Source organism: Sciurus vulgaris (genome assembly GCF_902686455.1).
Source record: "Sciurus vulgaris genome assembly, chromosome: 18".
Lineage (NCBI taxonomy): Eukaryota > Metazoa > Chordata > Mammalia > Rodentia > Sciuridae > Sciurus > Sciurus vulgaris.
In genome coordinates this window covers 3271269-3290512 of record NC_136479.1, presented here as the reverse complement: position 1 = coordinate 3290512, position 19244 = coordinate 3271269, and the positions used below count along the sequence as shown (strand labels likewise).

At 46.2% G+C, this 19244-nt stretch overlaps 1 protein-coding gene across 1 annotated transcript in view; it reads left to right on the top strand.

Moving 5' to 3' along the window:
• The window catches only part of ADCY9 (adenylate cyclase 9), a 110812-nt gene that overhangs the window by 67152 nt on the left and 24416 nt on the right, over positions 1 to 19244 (top strand). Inside the window, exon 3 of the mRNA XM_079121345.1 lies at positions 8817 to 9007. Coding sequence (XP_078977471.1) covers positions 8817 to 9007 — 191 coding nt within the window. The remainder of the gene's footprint in view (positions 1 to 8816; positions 9008 to 19244) is intronic.

Genomic DNA, 19244 nt, shown 5'->3' with positions numbered 1-19244 from the left:
AAAATAAGAAAGAGCTTTCCATTTGCAGTGCATCCCTTTCCACCAGTAAGGAGGGATGTGGGTCTTCATTGTGACGTTCAATATGGTGATGCCAACCACGTGTAGCTACTTAGATTTAAATTATAATTAAGAAACACAAATTCAAGCTCAGCATGGTGGCTCACACCTCTAATCTCAGCCTCTGGGAGACTGAGGCAGGGGGATCACGGGTTCAAAGCCAGCCTCAGCAAAAGCAAAGCACTAAGCAACTCAGTGAGACCCTGTCTCTAAATAAAATATGAAATAGGGCTGTGGATGTGGCTCAGTATTCAAGTGCCCCTGAGTTCAATCCCCAGTAACTGCCCCCTGATAAAAAGAAACACAAATTGAGTTCCTTGTTCATACTAGCCTCCTTTCAAATGCCCAGTAGCCACACATGCGGGAGAATCCTGAGGCACATGGTCACAGGGCAAATCTGTGACAGATGCTTCATCCCGCCCAGCATCCCACTCCTGTCAGCTCATCATTTGTAGGAGCTTCCAGGGCCTTGACCAGAAGCCTCCCCAGTCTTCTGAGCCCCTCTGGCAGTTCTTCCTCTGGTCCCACCTCTCAGTTCTCTGAACCCAGTTCCATCTGGCTGAAGTATTGAGGCTCCTTTTATCAACTGTACTACAGGCCCCTGGTCTGCCTGGGCCACCCCTGACCCATGGCCACGAGCCAACCTGGTCTTGGTTTATCCTGTGACTGCAACTCCATGTCCTCATTATGGCAAGAGCAGGCACCGTGGTCTGCATAGAGAGCAGTCTTGAGAATTGTCTAACTGGGGTTAATGGAGTTGTCACCTCTTAGCCTAGTTCACTTAGAATTTCAAAAATCATATTCTCTTTATTTATTTCCCAATTTTTATTTTTTTAACATTTTAACATTTTAACATGATTTGTGGTGCCTCATCTGGCCCTCCATGTTCTCCAAGTTTGAGTTATTTAACTTTTTTTTTTTTTCCAGTAACTTTACTCTCATTCTTGCTTCTCTCCTGATATTTTAAAAAAACTTATCTCAAGTTGCATTTCTTTCCTTAATTTATATTTATGGTGTATCTTTGAATTAATGGTATTTTTGTATTGAATATATTTTACCCTGTTTATTGTATTTATTTTCAATAGAGCACAGACTTTATAGGTGGTGCTAATTTAATGTTTTCAGTTTTTCTTTTGTAAATTGTAGAATATTCACGGGGAAACTTCTTAATATTGAAAATAAATGAACATGACTCACACATGTAAATATGGAGGGACTCTCAAATATAATCCAAAAAGGCCACTTTCAGACTACTTGTGAAGTGATACAAGGACACGTTGGTGCTGCACTTTGGTTGTCATTGCCCATGTGCAGAGGGAAGCCCACAGTGCCTTGAGGCTTGAACGGAGGGTGGCATTCTGTTCCCAGATCATTGGGACCACCAGGCTTCAGTGTATTTTTCCTGACATATTTCCATGTCTAAAATATATTTTGTAATAAATTCAAATTTTCATGCTCTAACACAATATAAGTAAGAAAAATATTTCAAGATATAGAAAATGAATCTTCCATAATCCTGTTATCCTATGACATGTCATATCTGTGTGTTTTTAGTACAGTCCAGTGTTGTTCAGAATACCATGGTGCTAGCTTGTCATCATGTCTCTTCTCTGAGTACTCAGCTGTCTTGTGCCCAGCACCTCTCCTCGTGCTTCCGGAACCTTCCTTCTTGGACTTTGTCCCACCTCCATCTCTGCTTTAATATTAGCAATTCTTCCATGTCCTGGAGCAGAGCTTAGCTTTCTACCACGTGATCGGTGACCCTCCGAGAACTCCTCCAGCCCCTTTGTATGAGTGAGGGCCATGGATGGCAGCTCCAGGTCACTGATTTTTGTAAGCCGGGTCACTGCATGTCACTGTGCCCTGCGACCTGTCCCCAGTCCTCTCCTCTTGTGCCAGGCCACCCTCCACTCACCACCTTGCTTTCACTTTTTGTTTTGCTCGTGCTTGAGCCTGCAGCAGAGTTGTGACTTCCTTGAGGCTTACATGGAGGTCCCAAGCTGTGCAGAGTGGGAGTGCATCCCCAGCTCAGACCTCCCCAGAGGTGGAGTGGCCCTGCTCTCAATTTCTTGCCCAATACAGAACAACTTTGGAGGTTATTGCAAAATCACCTCACAAACACTGCTTTGATTCCCCTGAAAAGGGCTATAAAAGAAAAACTACCACTGGTGGTGAGATGAAATTGGAGACCTTGGAGGTATATAAGAAGAAAAAAGTTTTGTGTTTTTCGTTTAGGGGGCTGAAGCAAATCTGCCACATGCCCCTTGAACAAGAAAATGCCGTCTGAGAAACTGCCTCAGTTGCCTTCAGAAAATACACAAGACACTCACCAAGGGAAAGAAAACCTGAATGCAAGCTGAAAACGGTAATTTGAGAAGTGCAGAATTCACAGCAACCAAGTGCCTGTGCTGGGCATGCAATCTGGGAGGAAACCAGAAGCTGTGGCAAACATTTCCACGAAGTAGCAGGTGGCAAGAGGCCTGGCAAAGCTCCTCCTGTGGAGGTTAACCAAGAACCTTCAGTAACTTGTCTTTTCCTCTGCATAATATGAAGCCCACAGGAAAGGGGCTTGAGATCTGTACACTGTTTCTCCCAGCCCAGGTGCCCCTTGGGGCCATGGCTGCAGGCGGGTCAGCAGAACGTGTCTTTGCGTGACCACGCTCCCAGAGGTGCCCTCACCATGAAGACAGCCTGCCCTTCTGCCTGTGTGGCCAGAAGGCAGTGAGTCCAGCCATGCACACATGCTGTGGGCTGACATGTAAGCGGATGACATGCCAGCTGGGGTGAAGGCCCCACCATTTGGGATGATGCTGCAAAAGCAAGAGCTGCAGCTTTGGTGATACTTGGGACTATCCTGTGAAGGTTAAATTTTATTTAATTTCTCCCAGACTTCTGAAATCTTGCCATGTGCAGTTTTTAGTTCTTCAAGGTGCTTTAGCCTTATTTCTTATTTATATGGTTTTCCATTCTAGCTCTGCCACATTATTTCTAAACCCATATTTTTCTTCTACCTGCCCCCACCCATCCCTTTAAATTGAATTCTCAAGAGTGTGGATTTCTTCCTGGCTTTATTTTATTTCTTCTTGGAATCTTAAAACAGTTGCATCTTGTTGAAGTTCATGTAGCTTGCTTTCTTTTCTTTAAAAAAAAGTTTTTCAATCCCTCGTACCACAAAAAAATTTTTTTAAATAGTTTTATTGAGGGGTAATTCACCTACTATGCAATTCACCCCTGTAAAGTGTGCAATTTGATTGAATGGTTTTGAGCATATTCAAGTTGTGAAACCATCATCACAATCTGATTTTATGTGTTCATCACCCCAAAAAGTATCCCTGTGCCCATCAGCAGTAGTTGCTCCTCCCCCTGCTAGACCCTTGGCAAATGCCAGTTTGCTTTCTGTCTCCAGAGGTGCCCCTCTTCTGGACACCACACCAGTGGAAGTGCATGGTATATGGTCTTTTGTGACTGGCATCTTTCAGTGAGCAACATACAGTTTTATTTCTGTTTTTGACATATTCTCTTATTTTGATTTTTCCAATTAGCTGCCATCTATACTCAGATTTTAAATGTAGTTTTCCATTTCTTTTCTTTTTAGAATCTGTTTTCCATTGTGTCTATTCTCTACTAAAATCTGCACCTCTTAGCTTGCAAATTAACTGTCACTTCTTAGTTCTCTGGGAAAAGAGAGGGACCTCTTATATCCCAGGTGATCTGGCCCCTCTTCTGCACTCAGAATCACCACGTGGTATGTGGCTGCCTGTCTCTCTCTCCTTCTGTGCCTCCCATTTGCACCTCTTCTGGTCCCTCATGCACTGGTGCACCCAGCACCCCATGGCCATCCTGGACCTTCATTTCCCTTTTGTTGTCTGCAGTTCGTTGTACAAATGCTTTGGTCTCTTCTGAACAGGCTGTCAGTCATGCCTGGGATTGTGTGCTTTCCTCCTCCTGCCATCTTCCCTGTCTCTGCTGATGGGCAGCTGTCTTGTTAGTTACTTGTGCCCCTCACCCAGTTAACCCACCTGCTCCCGAGCACTGCTAGAGACTTGCTCAGGAGAAGTGTGTTTCATCTCACCCCTGCACCTGTACCCACCCAAGGCTCAGCAGCCCTGTGAAGTGGAGTAGTAGTATTTCCTTTTCAAAGAGCATTGAAGTCGAAGTTTTCACCTGACTCTGTTTTTATAGCCGGAGCACTTTTTGTCCCTGGTCATGTCCAAACCTCAGTAGGGACTAAATGCAGATGTAGTTTGCTGGGTACGTGAAGGAGAGAATGAGACAACAGATAGAAGGGCAGCCGACAGGCAGTTTTCGGTGAGCCACACATGATCCTCAGAGCCTGGGTCTGGGCCTCCAGAAGGCGCGTGGACTAAAGGGCAGCTCCGGGCTCAGAGGTGGGAGGCGTGGCCTCTGAACTCTGGCAGCAGTGTGACACCAACTGTAGGCCTCCGGAGGGGGTTGCACAGCATGGTCACCAAGCGGCTGTCCAGTCACCTGCCTTTGGCCATGATGACTACGTGCTTACCAATGACCAGAAGAGCAGGGGAAGCTGGATGTAGAAAGTACCCGTGGTCGGGGGAGGAGGAGAGAAAGTTTTCTTCTACAAACTTCATTCAGCTGAAGTCTTAAGTCAGGTTAAACAGGGCTGCTGTCCTCCCTTTGTTTCTTTGACCTTCTTGAGTAAATCTGCCTCCCATTTTATTGTTTGGGAGTCATTTTTTATAAAGAGGTTAAATTTCACCACTAGCCATTTGCTGTCCGAACCTGTGATTTATCACCAAATATTGTACCAACCAGGACAAACTGGTCTTTGTGATTATCTGTGCTTCAGGAGTGGGAGGGTTTCTACCTATCCACAGTATTTTAATGAAAAAATTTTTTTCACCAAAACTTTTGCTTTTTTCAAGCAGAACAATAGATAATTGTAAAATATATGTAAAACTTTGAAGGCCCCTGGGTATTTGGTAGTTTAAAAGTGTTTTTAATACTTAATTGTCCTTGTTGACTGATTGCATTTAGTTTAAATAATTTTCATGCTACTTGGCCATTTCAGACCTAGAGGTGAGGAAATATGTGATGCAAAATGAGAAGATATTTGTACAATGTTTAGGAACCAGCCCAAACTGATTGGCATTCGTACGTTGATTGTAAGTCATTAGCGATGACAGCTTCTAGATACTAGTTGTGTTATACTTTTAACTCCCATTGTGCCTTAAAACAGTCTTTGCTTGCTAGTTCTTCTCTTCCTATTGCCTTGATAGTCAGGCCCTTGATTCTTGATGATTGAGGATTTCTCACTCCAAAGCAAGAGTCCCACAGAAAAAAGACCAGGACAAAGGAGGCCAGAATTATTTTTCTTTTCCAAAATGTACTTTGGCACTCTCAAAAATTCACTTAGTTCACAAAAGTTAATCACTGGTACCCACAAGGCATACTTTTTGTCCTCAAAGAATTAATACAACAGTTGTCCCTCAGTAGCAGTGGGGGATTATTTCTAGGACTCCCTGTGGACATCAAAATCTGAGGATGCTCAAGTCCCTTATGTAAAAAAAAGTATAATATTTGCATATAACCTGTGCAATTCTCTAGTATAGTTTAAAGTATGTTTAGGTTACTTGTAATACCTAATAGAATGTAAATGCTGTCTACGTGTTTGTTACACTGTTTCGGGAATAGAGACAAGGGAAAAGTCTGTTCATTAGGATGCAGTGTTTTCCCCCAAATGTTTCTGATCCACAATTGATTGAAGCTATGAGTACAGAATCTGTGAATAAAGTGGGCTGATTGTACATAAGAGGGTCAAGGATGTGGTCACGTCAGTCCCAACACGCCACCGTAGGCACATCCCCCCCCCCCCAGACAGGAACACTCTAGGAAGCACCATCCCTCTCTGCAGCCTGTGTAAAATCAAGCTAATAAAAACCATAAGTGTTGGTGAGGTGAAAATCAATTACCAGGAAAGGATATAAGAAATTGTATTAATTATTCTCCTGCATATGCTGCATTTAACAAAATAATTTTACTGTCTTATTTTGATCTTCTCTTCAGAAAAACCATTCTTGTGAACTTGGACCCTGGGTCCCATGTGTGTGGTTACTCATTAAATCACTAACTTTCACGACTTAAGGCTTTGGCTAGACTTGAGCTCAGGAACAGGGTCCTGACACATTTCTCAAGGTATGTACCAGCAAGCAGCTAAGCCCTACCTTGCTGCATGGTGGTGCATGGAGGTGGTGCCTCCAGTGTGGGCACAGCTTCACTTTAAATTTAGCTTTCCATATTGAAGCATAATAAAAAGATTTAATCTACCCACCAAACTTTTTTACTGTGAACCCCTACCTTTGTAATACTAGCAGTTTTGTGTTCTCACTACTAGTTGGTCAGTTAGAGCTCCCTAAAGGAAAATAATCCAAGTTAGAAACAAATTTGAAACCATTATTGATTTAACAGTTCTGCACTTGATTTTATACATAGAAGGAGCATGAGAAAGATTCCTGGTGACAAGCCAGTTAACTACCATGTTGAGCTAGGTGCAGTGGCACATGCCTGTAATCCCAGTGGCTTGGGGGGCTGAGGCAGGAAGATCGCAAGTTCAAAGCCAGCCTCAGCAAAAGCAAGACACTAAGCAACTCAGACCCTGTCTCTAAATAAAATACAAAATAGGGTTAGGGATGTGGCTCAGTGGTTAGTGCCCCTGAGTTCGATCCCCAGTAAACAAACAAAACAACAACCCCACCATGTTGATAGTAACCACTAATGCTATTGAGTGTGTGCCATGTGCCAGACCCTGCTGGAGAGGCTGTATGTGTGTGTGAGTGTGTGTGTGTGTGTGTGTGTGTGTGTGTGTGTGTGTGTGTGTGAGAGAGAGAGAGAGAGAGAGAGAGAATGAACTATTTGAACCTCACAGCAGCCCTGTGGGGGAATTCTGCTCTTAGCTCACCTTAGGGATGGGGAACCAAGTTGCAAAGGGATGAAGTGCCTTACTTAGGCCACACAGAGAAGGTGATGGAGCCTGAGAGCCCAAGTCCAACTCCTGGGCTCCTCTCTAGAAGCCAGGCCCTGTCCATTGCAGCAGCTGCTTAGAACAGAAGCATTGCCTGTCCCCACAGACTTGTGAGTAGGTTCCCCTTTCTACCATCACCTCCTGACTTCCATGTCCCCCAGCTCCCTTCCCACCCCTTGACTGGCTTCTTCACCAGCTCCCTGGCTCTTCCTCAGTCTTGTCCCTGTTCACTATTCATTCCCAGGATGCAGACTCCTGGGAATGTCCTACAGGCACGCTGCACAGACAGCCCTCTGGCTGTTCTCATGCACTCTCTTCCCAGCCACACCTAGGTTAGCACCACCCCTCAACAGTGCCTGCCACAACTCCTTTGTTGGGGGAACCTCCATAACTGTTCTAGTAACACCTGCGGCCTGGTGGTGCTGCCTGGCCCTGGGCTAGCCTCACTTAGAGGATGCTTCATTCGGGAGCCCTTCTGTCTACGTCCGTGCTACTGTAACAGAATACCACAGCCCGAGTCATTTATGAAGAGCAGAGGTTTGTGTCTCACAGTCCTGGAAGGCTGGCAAGTCTAAGATCGGGTCGCTTGTCTAGTGAGGGCTGCATCCTCCGAGGGGAGGAACTTTGTGTCCTTGTAGGGTGGAAGGCAGAAGGGTGAGCTGGCTAAGTGCAGCTGATGGGCCTTGGTCCCTTTCATGCGGGAGGGCCCTGGTGGCTTCACTGCCTCTTGCAGGCCCACCTCTTAATACTCTCACATTGGCAACCCCCAAATTTTAGAAGGGACACATTTAGGCCACAGCATCTTCCTTCCTAAGTCTATGCAGAGTGCTACTCTTTCATGCTTCCCAGAGGACCCCATGTCCCCCAGCGCCCTCAGCTGCGCCTCAGCAACCCAGCCACACTCACATCTGCTTGTTATCGGAGCCCCTTGTCAGGTGATGGGCTCTACACAGAGCACAGGCATGGCTGCCATGTCCACTCCCATCCTCATCACACCCTCTACAGCATGTGGTAAACAGGAAGTGCTTAATAAATGTTTGGTGAATGAGCACAACCTGGTATCACAATTACCAAGTGACGACAAACCTTAGGAATGTGTGCAATGAGGCTGGCGTGGGCTCATGGTGACAGAGACAGGCAGCTCCCGCTCCCTGTGGAGGTGCACTCCACCTGGCGGACAGATGCCTTGCTGTGCTCCGGCCCAGGGCTCCTCGGGGCTCCTGGCTCAGCCTCCTCTGCTCCAGGTGCCACCGGCCTCTGGGCACAGCTGTCTGCACTTTCTCTTGCAGTGCTGGAGTTGCACAAGGAGCAGACAAATAGTTGCCTGGATGAGGGACCGTCCCTGGGTCTGAGGTTGCCCTGGCCTGGGGACAGCCCCTTACAGATGGCAGGAATGGGTGTTTACCAACCCAAGTGGTGTGCAGAGCCAGTGGTCTACTTGGCCGCCTTCGCAAAGAGACCACGTGACCCCCTCCGTGGAGGAATTCCTCATGCTCACTTCAGCCCCCCAAGGTAGAAACGTGCAGCCATTATCCCAAGAACACCGAACACGAGTAAACAGTTTTCCTTGGAGGCTGGCGGGCTCCCTGGGGCTACATCTGTCTGAGAAGAACTTGCAAGGCAGTCCTAATAAATGACCTACTCACATTTTCACTTTACTTCCACCTTTCAGGAGCGTGTTCTCTACAGAGAGCAAGATCAAGCTGCGTTTCAATCAACCGTGGATTCCACCTGTGCTGATTGTAATTTTTATCCATCATAGGTTTGAAGACATACCTGATATCGGGTCAGAGAGCCAAGGAGTCTCACTGCAGCTGTGCAGAGGCCTTGCTTTCTGGCTTTGAGGTCCTTGACGGCTCACGGGTGTCCTCAGGCCCTAGGGGACAGGGGACAGCATCGTCAGGGAGTGCCAGTGACTTGGCGCAGACTGTCAAAACCTTTGATAACCTTAAGGTTAGTTTTGTTTTCCTTCTTCTAAATCTTTATATTAATTCTGCAGTAGAACACGTGAAATAATGATCAGCCTGTGGCAGAGGACTCAATGCCTTTCGATCTGGTTTTCATGATTTTAAGACAGTATAAAGTTAGCAGCATTTTGCATTTTTAATATCCTTGCTTTTTGACATTTTGTGCACCTCTGTTTCCTTTCTGCATAAAGATGCTTTTCACCTGAGTTATTAGTTATTATCTTTTTCTGCGACCTGTGATGTCTTTGGGGATTTCTAAAAGCTACTGATAAATGATGGTAGAGGTAATTTCCTTGCATTTTGCTCAAAGAGCTGATTTCTATTTTATTTCAGAGACGACTTTCTCAAATACTCCTGTGACTCTCAAAATTTTGTGATTATCTTAAATTTTGTCAGTGTGGGTGAATCTTGCAGTGTGGCTCATTGAAGAGAGTACATGTTGCTGAGAACATTATGGCATTTCATTGTAGGAGGAGAGATCTCCTGGTGGCAGTCTAGAAGCGCCTACTTCTGGGTTGACATTCTATCATAATGAACTACCAGGAACTGACACACTTGACCTTGGGCATATGAAGTCATTCTCATTTATGAGCTATTCCCCATTTTTCACTTTGAATTTAGTATCCACTGGTACCTTCTGTTTATTTTTACAGTTTAAATATTTGCTGTTTCCATTTTCAAAAGATAGCGAGACATTTATAACAGTTTTATTTCACCATTTAGCTCTCAGGTAACAAAACGTTGGTAGTCAGGATGATAGCCTATCTTACCTGCTTTAAGCTGGTATGTTCCTACTTATCCACATTCATTAGCAGATTCGAAAGCTAGCTGTTGGTCCTTGAGCTTAACAGTCTTCATAATGTAGCCATCTGCTGCAGTGTCTGGGTTATCCTACTATGTTGGAAGCTGTCGTGCCTGTCATCCAGTTTCTTCTGGATTATTGACAGTGCTTGCATATTATTCTCCCTGTGTGCTTTGTTAATTTAATGCACTTTTTTGGCTTTAGCACTGTTGACATTGGGTCCTGATAATCCTATGTCATGGGGCTGTCCTGTCATTGTCAGATGGCTAGCACCATCTCTGGCCTCTGCCTCCTGGATGCCAGAAACATCCTCTTCCTCCAGTTATACCAACCAGAAATGTCTCCAGATATTGCCTAGGGTTCCCTGGGGAGGCAGAGCCAGCCCTGGGTGAGAGCCCTGGGGATGACGCTCTTGGACGCCCTGTCCCTGTGTTCTTTCTGCATGTGTAGGGCAGTGTACTGAGCTTTCCTGCATGCCTGCCCACCCTAGAGGCAGCCCTTCTTTTTGGGCGAATGCTTTGCAGTGTCAGACAGAGGAGCTGTCAGCTCACAGACTTACTAAGCACGAGAGGGAGGAATACGAAAATGTGACTTTCCAAATGTGGTCTTATTGTGTGGGGAGAAATGGTCTCCTCCAGTGTTCAGACTGAGCTGCATTTAAGCAGAAAAATAAGTCTCAAAGCCCCACAGAAACAATGTGTTGTATTCTTCTGCCACTTTGGATTATTTGTATTGTCTTTCTCTCCATCAGAGGATACAGTGGCTGAGTTCACCATTTCACACACTTCCAGTTTTAGTGACAGTGATTCTATGATAAATTGCCTTATGAGGGTTTTTTCGCACCCTGAAAGAACATTTCTTGTTCTAGTTTTAGATGTTTGAACTGGATGGGCAAGAACTATTCAGTACCTTCTGTTGCCATGTCTACATTTTGCAAATAATATAAAAGTTATCTGACAATCTTGTGATCTACTGAGTTGACTGTAATACCAAAAGGAATTTGACAAAAAAAATAAAATAAAAGATCTTTGTGCCCCTTCCAGGAGGGAAAGATGAATTGGATCACAAAGTATAATTTCTGGGATATTTTAATGGTTTGGGTAAGAAGATAGGATATCTGAAACAAGGGCTGTCCCCAAACATTGAAATAATTTGAATTCCAAGTTGGAGTGGAAACACAAAGAGATGAAAGGCCTAGTCTCCTGCAGCAGAGCCACCCTGGGAGGCTCTGCTTAGTGTCCTATCTCCTGTGGCTCAGGGAGAGCAGGCATCCAAGCACCTCATGAATCTCAGGTGCTGGATAACAGTGAATTGTATGCACTGTGATACTAAATTCCAAACGAGAAACAACCTGATTTCTGCTTCAAAGACAGTGGACTACAATCTGACCTCTAAGACCTTTCCTCACGCAAGGGGCGTGGAACAGTAGAGACAGCAAATACCCATCTTTTGCTTCTGCATTTTTTGAGTGGATTCATCCTATGAGCTGGTCAGTGCCTTGTGTGTGGTGTTGGTCTGCTGCCTTAGTGAGATGGCCTGCACTCAGGTCAGCTCTGCCTAACCCTGCCTCATCCCTCTGAATCCTTTCCAGGGTCTGTTGGCTCCTTCTGTTGACAACCTGCTTCTTTGCCCCTGCTGCTTCCTCATTTGAGAGTGTGGACTCCATGTGGACTTCTGTCCCATCCCCACATTCCTGTCCTCCCATGTCTTCCTGAAGAGGCCAGGTGCAAGGCAGTATCTTTCACAATATGTTCCCTTGAGTGATAGTTTCTCAGGACAGAGGTAGATGTCAAGTACAAAAAGGGGCTTCTCAGTCAAGCTGATCTGAGGAACTCTGCACTAAACAAGACAGAAAGTTTCCACCGTGGGGCTTCCTAGTGTGCCAGTGGTTGTTCAGTCTCCAGGGATGGGTGTGCACCATCTCTGAGCACAGGTATCAGTTCTGAAGCTGTACCTTGCAGGGCAAATGCTATGGGGTGACACCGTTTGGAGGAACATTGGCTCGTGTAGTGGAAGGAGTTTCATGCCAATGATCAAGATGTTAGGGCAAGGTCTTGAGGGAATGGCCTCTGAGTGAGTCCACACCTGGCCTCCTCTGTGCCCCTCTCCCTTGCCCATGCCTCTGAACACCCCTCTGATTTCATGCTCCACTTCCTGCATTTTCCTTTGCCTCCCTGGCTGGTAGCATTATTTCCTCTTCTCTGAGTTCTTAGTTCCTTTAGCCTGCTACCTTGGATCTGACTGTAGTGCTAACCTTTGTCTCCTTTGTGCCTTCCTGTGTGCTTTATACATGCAGGGACCATGAATTAAATGACTTACACATTTCCCAAACATCCAGCTGCAGCAGTTGGTGATTACAACTTCACTTTTGGCCTTAAAAACAGAGATGCAACTTTGCAGAGTCAGACTCAGGACAGAACTCAGAAGCCCCTGAAGAACTTCTTAGACTCAAGGTAGCATCCAGAAAGGGTCTATTTTCTACTTGCAGCATGTGTCTTATAAGTCTTTAAGTTCTCTTCCAGTTCATGACCAGAAAATTGCTGTCCAATGTCTCCTAAAACACTCTGAATACTGTAGCAACCTCCTAGGAAATGATGGAGCTGTCATAGATCAAGGGCTTTGTAGTCAAAGTCATACCCAAAGGGAATCCTTCCCTTACCCCAGCCTTCCCATGCTTCTCAGAGTCACCCGCAGCGAGGGTTTGCCAGGAGGACCTGGTGCTTCATAAGGGTGGAGAGAGACTGCCAGAACCAGGGCAGCTCTGCTGTGCTTGCAGATCCCCCAGGGCTCGGGGTGGGGAGGAAGGGGGAGCTGCAATGATCATGGGGCAGCATGGGCATCCTGGAAAGGGCCATGACTTCAGGCTGGTGATCTTTTCGTTTTTGGAGGGGGTTCCTAGGGATTGAATCCAGAGCTGTTCCACCACTGAGCCACATCCCCAGCCCTTTTTTTTTTTTTTTTTTTTTTTTTGAGACAGAGTCTCACTAAGTAGATGGAGGTCTTGCTAAGGTGCCGTGGCTGACTTCAAGTCTGAGATCCTCCTGCCATAGCCTCCCCAGTCACTGGGATCATAGGCATGTGCCATAATGCCTTGCTGGCGATCCTTCTTGACGCTTTGGCTTGGGAGCCATGAAGCATCACAGGGTTCTCCTGAGCCCCAGCTTTCCTTACTGAGGAGGAGGCCTCTGCAGTCGTCCAAGATGAACTGGGGCCATGCCAGCAAATTGGAATTCGGAGTGGGAGCCCGATCAGCACTGGGACATGATGCACTTGTCCACGCAGGGCCTTAGAAGCTCACCACGGCAGGAGAGAAAGCCAGGGAGGAGGCAGAGGTGCTCTTGGATTTGCCCGCAGGAAGTCATAGGCTCTTTTGGGAAGGGTCTCACCTCGGGTGCTCTGCTTTGAGGAAGAGGCTTAGAGTAATTGCAGTCACTTGGTTGCTGCGAGGATGGACACTCTGATGCAGCTGCGTCACAGACAGTGGATAGGAACGTGGGTACCTCGGCCTGGTCAGTGTGACAGCAGCTCTGCAGGAGGTGTGTACTGCCCATATTATCATCATGGATGATATACATGTCAATGAAAATAGCTTTTCTGACATCTTTGTGAAGGACAGGAAAATGAAGACTGAATTGAATGTTTTCTATCTCATTAGTCCTTATCAATGAATGGTTTGAGCTGTGCAGCATCTTCGTTTTATCTCTGAAAGGCCTAAGAAGCTCCTGCTTGGCTCGACTTTGTGAGACCCCTTCATCTATTTTTTCAGAACCCCAAGACTCCATGCTCACTGGCATTTCTACACATCTATACTCAGTAATGAAGCCAATGATGTGGATTTGCCCCCATGGGGATGATTCAGAGAGGATCTGTCCTGTTTCCAGAAGGTTCATACTTGCCCTTTAAGGCCACTAGCCTGGGAACTATTCTTCTGTGACAGGCCCTGTAACTTTTTTAATGATATGAAGTAAATGATCACATGTTTTACCTCCTTATTCAAGCCATCTTGAACAGGCTCAGTTGGCTCATTATAGAAATTGACGAGATAATAGGCTTTATTTTACATACATACACATATATGAAGTTTATATATAGTCTGAATTAATAATGGTGATGGTTCACAACCCTGTGAATACACCAAAAATCTTTGAAGTGTAAATTTCAAGAGGGTGGGTTGTTTGGCAGACCAATTGTGTCTAAAGTTGTTTTTAAAAATAAACAGTGATCTACCTACTGACTTTGAAGTGTAGATGGAAAGTAAATTGTTGTTGTTATTGTTGTTTTTGGTACAGAGAATTGAACCCAGGGGTGCCACTGAGTCACACCCCTAGCCCTTTCTAGTTTTTATTTTGAGATAGGGTCTCACTAAGTTGCTCTGGGCCTTGATAAGTTGTTGAGGCTGGCCTCCAACTTGCAATCCTCTTGCCTCAGTCTCCGGAGTCACTGGGATTACAGGTGTGTACTGCCATACCCAGCTGAAAAGTAAGATTTTTAAAAAGGAATCTCCATGTTTTATCTATAGCTTCAGTCACGTGTGTTCCCCTCAGCAAGGAGAAATCATATAAAATATAAATTGACAACACTTCCTCACAGAATTCCAGGTCATAGAGGTAGAAAGAATGAAAATGATAGAAAATCAGCCTTCTGACACTGGTAGTAACTGCTGCATCCAGAAACTCTAAAATCAGTGGGCAAAAGTTTGAGGAGGAAGGGAGACTTACTTAGCATCTGAGCAAGTCCCCCTAAAGAGAAGACTCATAACTACGATGGACAAGCCTGACAGAGCCTCCATACTGGCAGCAAGGGGGGCTGCACTTGATGGGACTTAGCGATACCACACATGCCTGACCCAGTGTACTGGGAAGGCCACCTCACCTCTCACAGACCTCCCCCAGCCCCAAACCTCAGCTGCTGGCGAGAAAGCATCAGACAGTGCCAAATCCAAGGACATTCCGCAGAACACAACCAAGACGCTTCAGAAGTCCCAAGATCACAGAAGACAGGGACAGATGGAGGGACTGCCTGCACATGGTGGAGGAGACTCGGGAGGCGTGAGAACTAAATGTGTCTTAGGACCATGGGCGGACTCTGAGGACAGAAATGTAGCTTAGAGGGAAGCTGGGGACACCTGAATGAAGTCAGCAGCTCAGCTAATAGCACTGCATTGTGCAGTGTTACTGTCTTAGTTTTGATAACTCTACTGTGGTTATATGAGGTGAAGGGTGTTCCCAAGCAATTCTCTTGGAAGTCGAGAATTACTTTTTATAAGGACGTGTGTGAATTGAATGGAAAGGTCTGCACAGCGCCATCTAATGGCACCATCCAGTAGTGCAGGCTGCACACGTGAAATCTCCCAAAACACCAAATATTTTTATTTTGGCTTTCTGATGGACTATTTCCACAGCATAGTAACAGTCTTCTTGCTTTATCTAATCTGACCTGTTATTGACTTGCATCTTTGTTCCCAGCCTCAGTTATTGAGCCCAGTGTGCACGTAGGACTGAGGAATGGAATGAGAAGTTCAGTGTTCTTGATTCTGTGCAACATGGTTTTGAGATCCTGTGTCTTAAGATTTACAGATGTGTGTCTATTTTGCCTCCAGCATTTACAAGCTGTAGATTTCTGTTCTTACAGCTTCAGGGCTTCTGGGAAGGCTTTCTTTTTCTGTGATAATTACTATTTCTGTTTTCCTCTAATATTTTGTTAACAGAAATCTTTGGTTTTGAAGCGTTCATGCCTGTACTTAATCCATTTGCTTAAATGACAGTGCCCTGGTCCACCAATGGCATAGTTAGCCATGGCCTGTGTGTTGGTCGGGGCCGAGGTCTCTGCTGCCTGGGCTCGCACTCACCTGCTCTCTCCTCAGATGGTGGGACTCCGGGTGGGCCCCTGTCTTCTCTGCCTCAGTTGCCTTCTATGTAAAATGGGATTGATCATAGTGCCTGCCTCATGGGTACTTCTGAGGGCTAAATAAATTGCTATGAAGAGCTTAGTGGCACTCAGGGACTTGTCTTTGTTGTTATTGTTATCACAATGTTGCTATTATCCTGCCCACCATGTCCAACTTGAGTTTCGAGTTTGGATACAAAGGGTGCTTCTTCTAGTACCAGAACTTCTTGTAGCCTGTGATGCTGCACAGCCTGAACAGGCGAAGCCAGGACTCATTGACAATTCCTTCTGCACAGAGGCTTCCCTGCTGCATCCCTTGACAGTCACGAAGAGGGACAGCTGTTGGCTTCAAGATGCTCTACCTCGCCATGTGAAATAGCCTCGAAGAGAACGCTTTTATAGCTCGATGCCCTACATTCTGGGATGCAGGGTACATGTATTGAACTGTGTTAAAAACAAATGCGAGTGTGCCCATGCATGTTGGAGAAGTCGTCAGTCATCCCCTCGGAAGCCAAGCCATGCAGGGGCGAGAGCCCCTGATCTGGGACAACCAGCGTGTGCTCTTGGGTCTCTCCCAGGACGCCCAGGTTGCCCAGGCAGCAGCCAGCAACCTCCTTGGCCTGCAGAGCACCCTGTTTGGGGGACCCTTAGTGTCACTGTGCCCATACAGCCACTTAGAAGAATAAGGAAGACAGGGCAGCGTGGGTCATTCGAGGTCCAAGAGATGGAAGTGCCAGGATTATTCCCAGGCCATCCTTGCGCCACGAAGGAAGACTAGAGTGAAGCCTCATGGTGGTCAGGGGCCAGGGGCCCTAGAGTGTGTTCAGGCGCCCTCATGTCTCAGAAGGCCCGTTGCTCACCCTGTGGCTGTGGTGGCTGCCGACCTTAGTGCATACGCGTTTCAGTCGCAGCAGCTGGGCCATCACAGGGTGGCTGTTGGATAGGTGCCTGCAACGTGCTCTCCTGGAGCCACCCTCCCCAGGTGCTGGTGACACTGGTTCCCAGGAGCAGGAACGCTCTTGCCAGTGAAGGCTTCTGGGCAGGTCAGGAGACTCTGGCCATCACAGTGGGGACGGAAGGACCTTTAGTAGGTTGGGGAAGTTTCCCAGGGGGATCAGTGCTTGGCAAAAACCAGGTTGTAAGATGTTTTAATCCAGATTAAAATTAAGCTGAAAAATAGTTAAAAGGAAAGTTGCTAGGACAGAGGCCATGGGGAAGGAAATAACCCCCCCATTGCATGGTGGGAACCTCCTGGTGCAGAAGGGGCCTCTTGTTGAGATTGGACGATGTCTCCACCAAGGAAGGTATATTTCTCTTTTTTTTATTTTGTTTAAAGTTTGAATCAAGAATTGCACCCTCGCCAGGTGCTGTTGTGCACACCTGTAATCCCAGGGGCTCAGGAGGCTGAGGCAAAAGGATGGCAAGTTCAAGCCAGTCTCAGCAACTTAGCAAGGCCCTAAGCAACTCAATGAGACCCTGCCTCTAAATAAAGTACAACAAAGGGCTGTGGATGTGACTCAGTGGTTAAATGCCCCTGAGGGTTCAATCCTCAGTACCAAAAAGAAAAACAAAACAACAACAACACAAAACAAGAATTGTACCCTCCCTCCCCTCCATGCTCCCACCAGGATAGGAGCTGAGGAAGGAAGAGAAAAGCAAGGAGTCACATTTTCCAAGTGTAATGAGATGATCCTGCCTGGGGAAGCCCAGCCAGCAGGGCCTCCAGTCTGCACCCATGTCCCTCTTGTCCATTCGTTGCCCACGGCACATGTTACCGTGAGTCAGTTCTCCCTGCTGGGCCAGGATGTGGCCTCATGATCTTTTTTGACTCGACGTTCTGTGAAGAGAGTGCCATGTGAACAGAGCTGGTGTGTGACATGAAGCTGCTTTTGAAATACCTCTGACCTGCTTTGCATGCGTTTCCTTGTTTTTTCCCCTTAAAATAATTCCTTCAGGTAGATGTATCCCAATTTACAAATGAGGAAACTGAGGTTCAGAGGGGTCCCGTGCCCATGAGGTGGTGTAAAGAAGACTCAGTCTGTGGCAGTGTGATTGCAGAGCCAGTGCCTTCAACCACTGGCGGATGTCTGCATGTTTAAAGGTGGCCAGAGAGCTAGCTGTTGACTGGTTTGCTGTCTTGAGGAGATTGGTCAAAGTCCCTGAATCCTTAGACTGGGGTTCTCAAACCGTGACCTCGGCCTGTCCTTGCACACCGCACTGTCTCACTCCCCTCCTGGGTCTACCAGCTGGCACCTGACGTGTTCCCTGTGCCACTGGAGGAGCAGGCCAGCTACCGCCCTGCACCCAGGCCCCAGCTCTCCACTCCTTCCCTTCCCACCAGAGCTCCCTGGGGTCTTGTGGACTCTTGGGTCACATTACTACACTCCTCCCCTTGGGGACTTGAAGGGTCCCTGTGTGCTTGGTATCAGGGCTGGGTGTGTGTGTGTGTATTTGAGAAGATCAGTCGCCCCATTGGCAAATGTTCTGAATTTAACTCGGTACCACCAAGTGCTTCAAAATATTTATTGCATTATATTATCGGCAAGTAGAACATTTTAGCCCCGTTAATAACAGTTTTTAAAGAGTTATAGGCAGATTTTTACCTAGACGCTACTGTATGCTCAATTTTGCTAGTTATTTTGGCATGTGTTTTAGGCAGCTTTTTCACTGCCATGACTAAGTGATCCAACCAGCACAATTATAGAGGAGGAAAGGCTTATTTGAGGGCTGGTGGTTTCAGAGTTCTCAGTCCATAGACAGCTGGCTCCATTCCTCTGGGCTTGAGGTGAGGCAGAATGTCATGGCAGAAGAGCGTGGTAGAGGGAAGCAGCTTGCATCATCAGAAAGCAGAGAGAGAGAGAGAGAGAGAGAGAGAGAGAGAGAGAGAGAGACTCCACTCTGCAGATACAAAATATATACCCGAAGTCATGCCCCAATTCCCACCTCCTCCAGCCACACCTGACCACTTCAGTTAGCCCCATTAGGGGTTAATTCACTGATTGGGCTGACTCTTACAACCCAATCATTTCTCCTCTGAAACGTCCTGTATAGTCTCACATGTGAGCTCTTGGGGGACACCTCACATCCAAACCATAATAGCATGTATACTTTATTTTTTTGAATGAATAAAATGTTCAAACTACATTGTGTCACATTCCCAAACTATACAATTCTTCAGCGCCTTTATTCTTTTACTATTACAGCAGGGCCTGTGATCTAACTCAGGATATGATCTGGGTCGTATCCCTGCCCTTCAGCATCAAGTGATACATATTTTAAATTTCTAAAATAATATCTAGACTCCTATAATTTATTCCAGTGTTTAACAATTCCTCCACAAGAAAATTGTCTCCCCTACTGCAGTTTGTCTTCTTCCTTGGAAATTGTTGGTAGCTCTCAGGAACAGTTCTTCTTCTTCTTCTTCTTCTTATTATTATTATTATTATTATTATTAAAATTTTAAGGACATACCCAAGCACCAGAACTATGCTAATCTAGTCACATACTTAGTTAATTCTTAAAACTACCTCTAAGA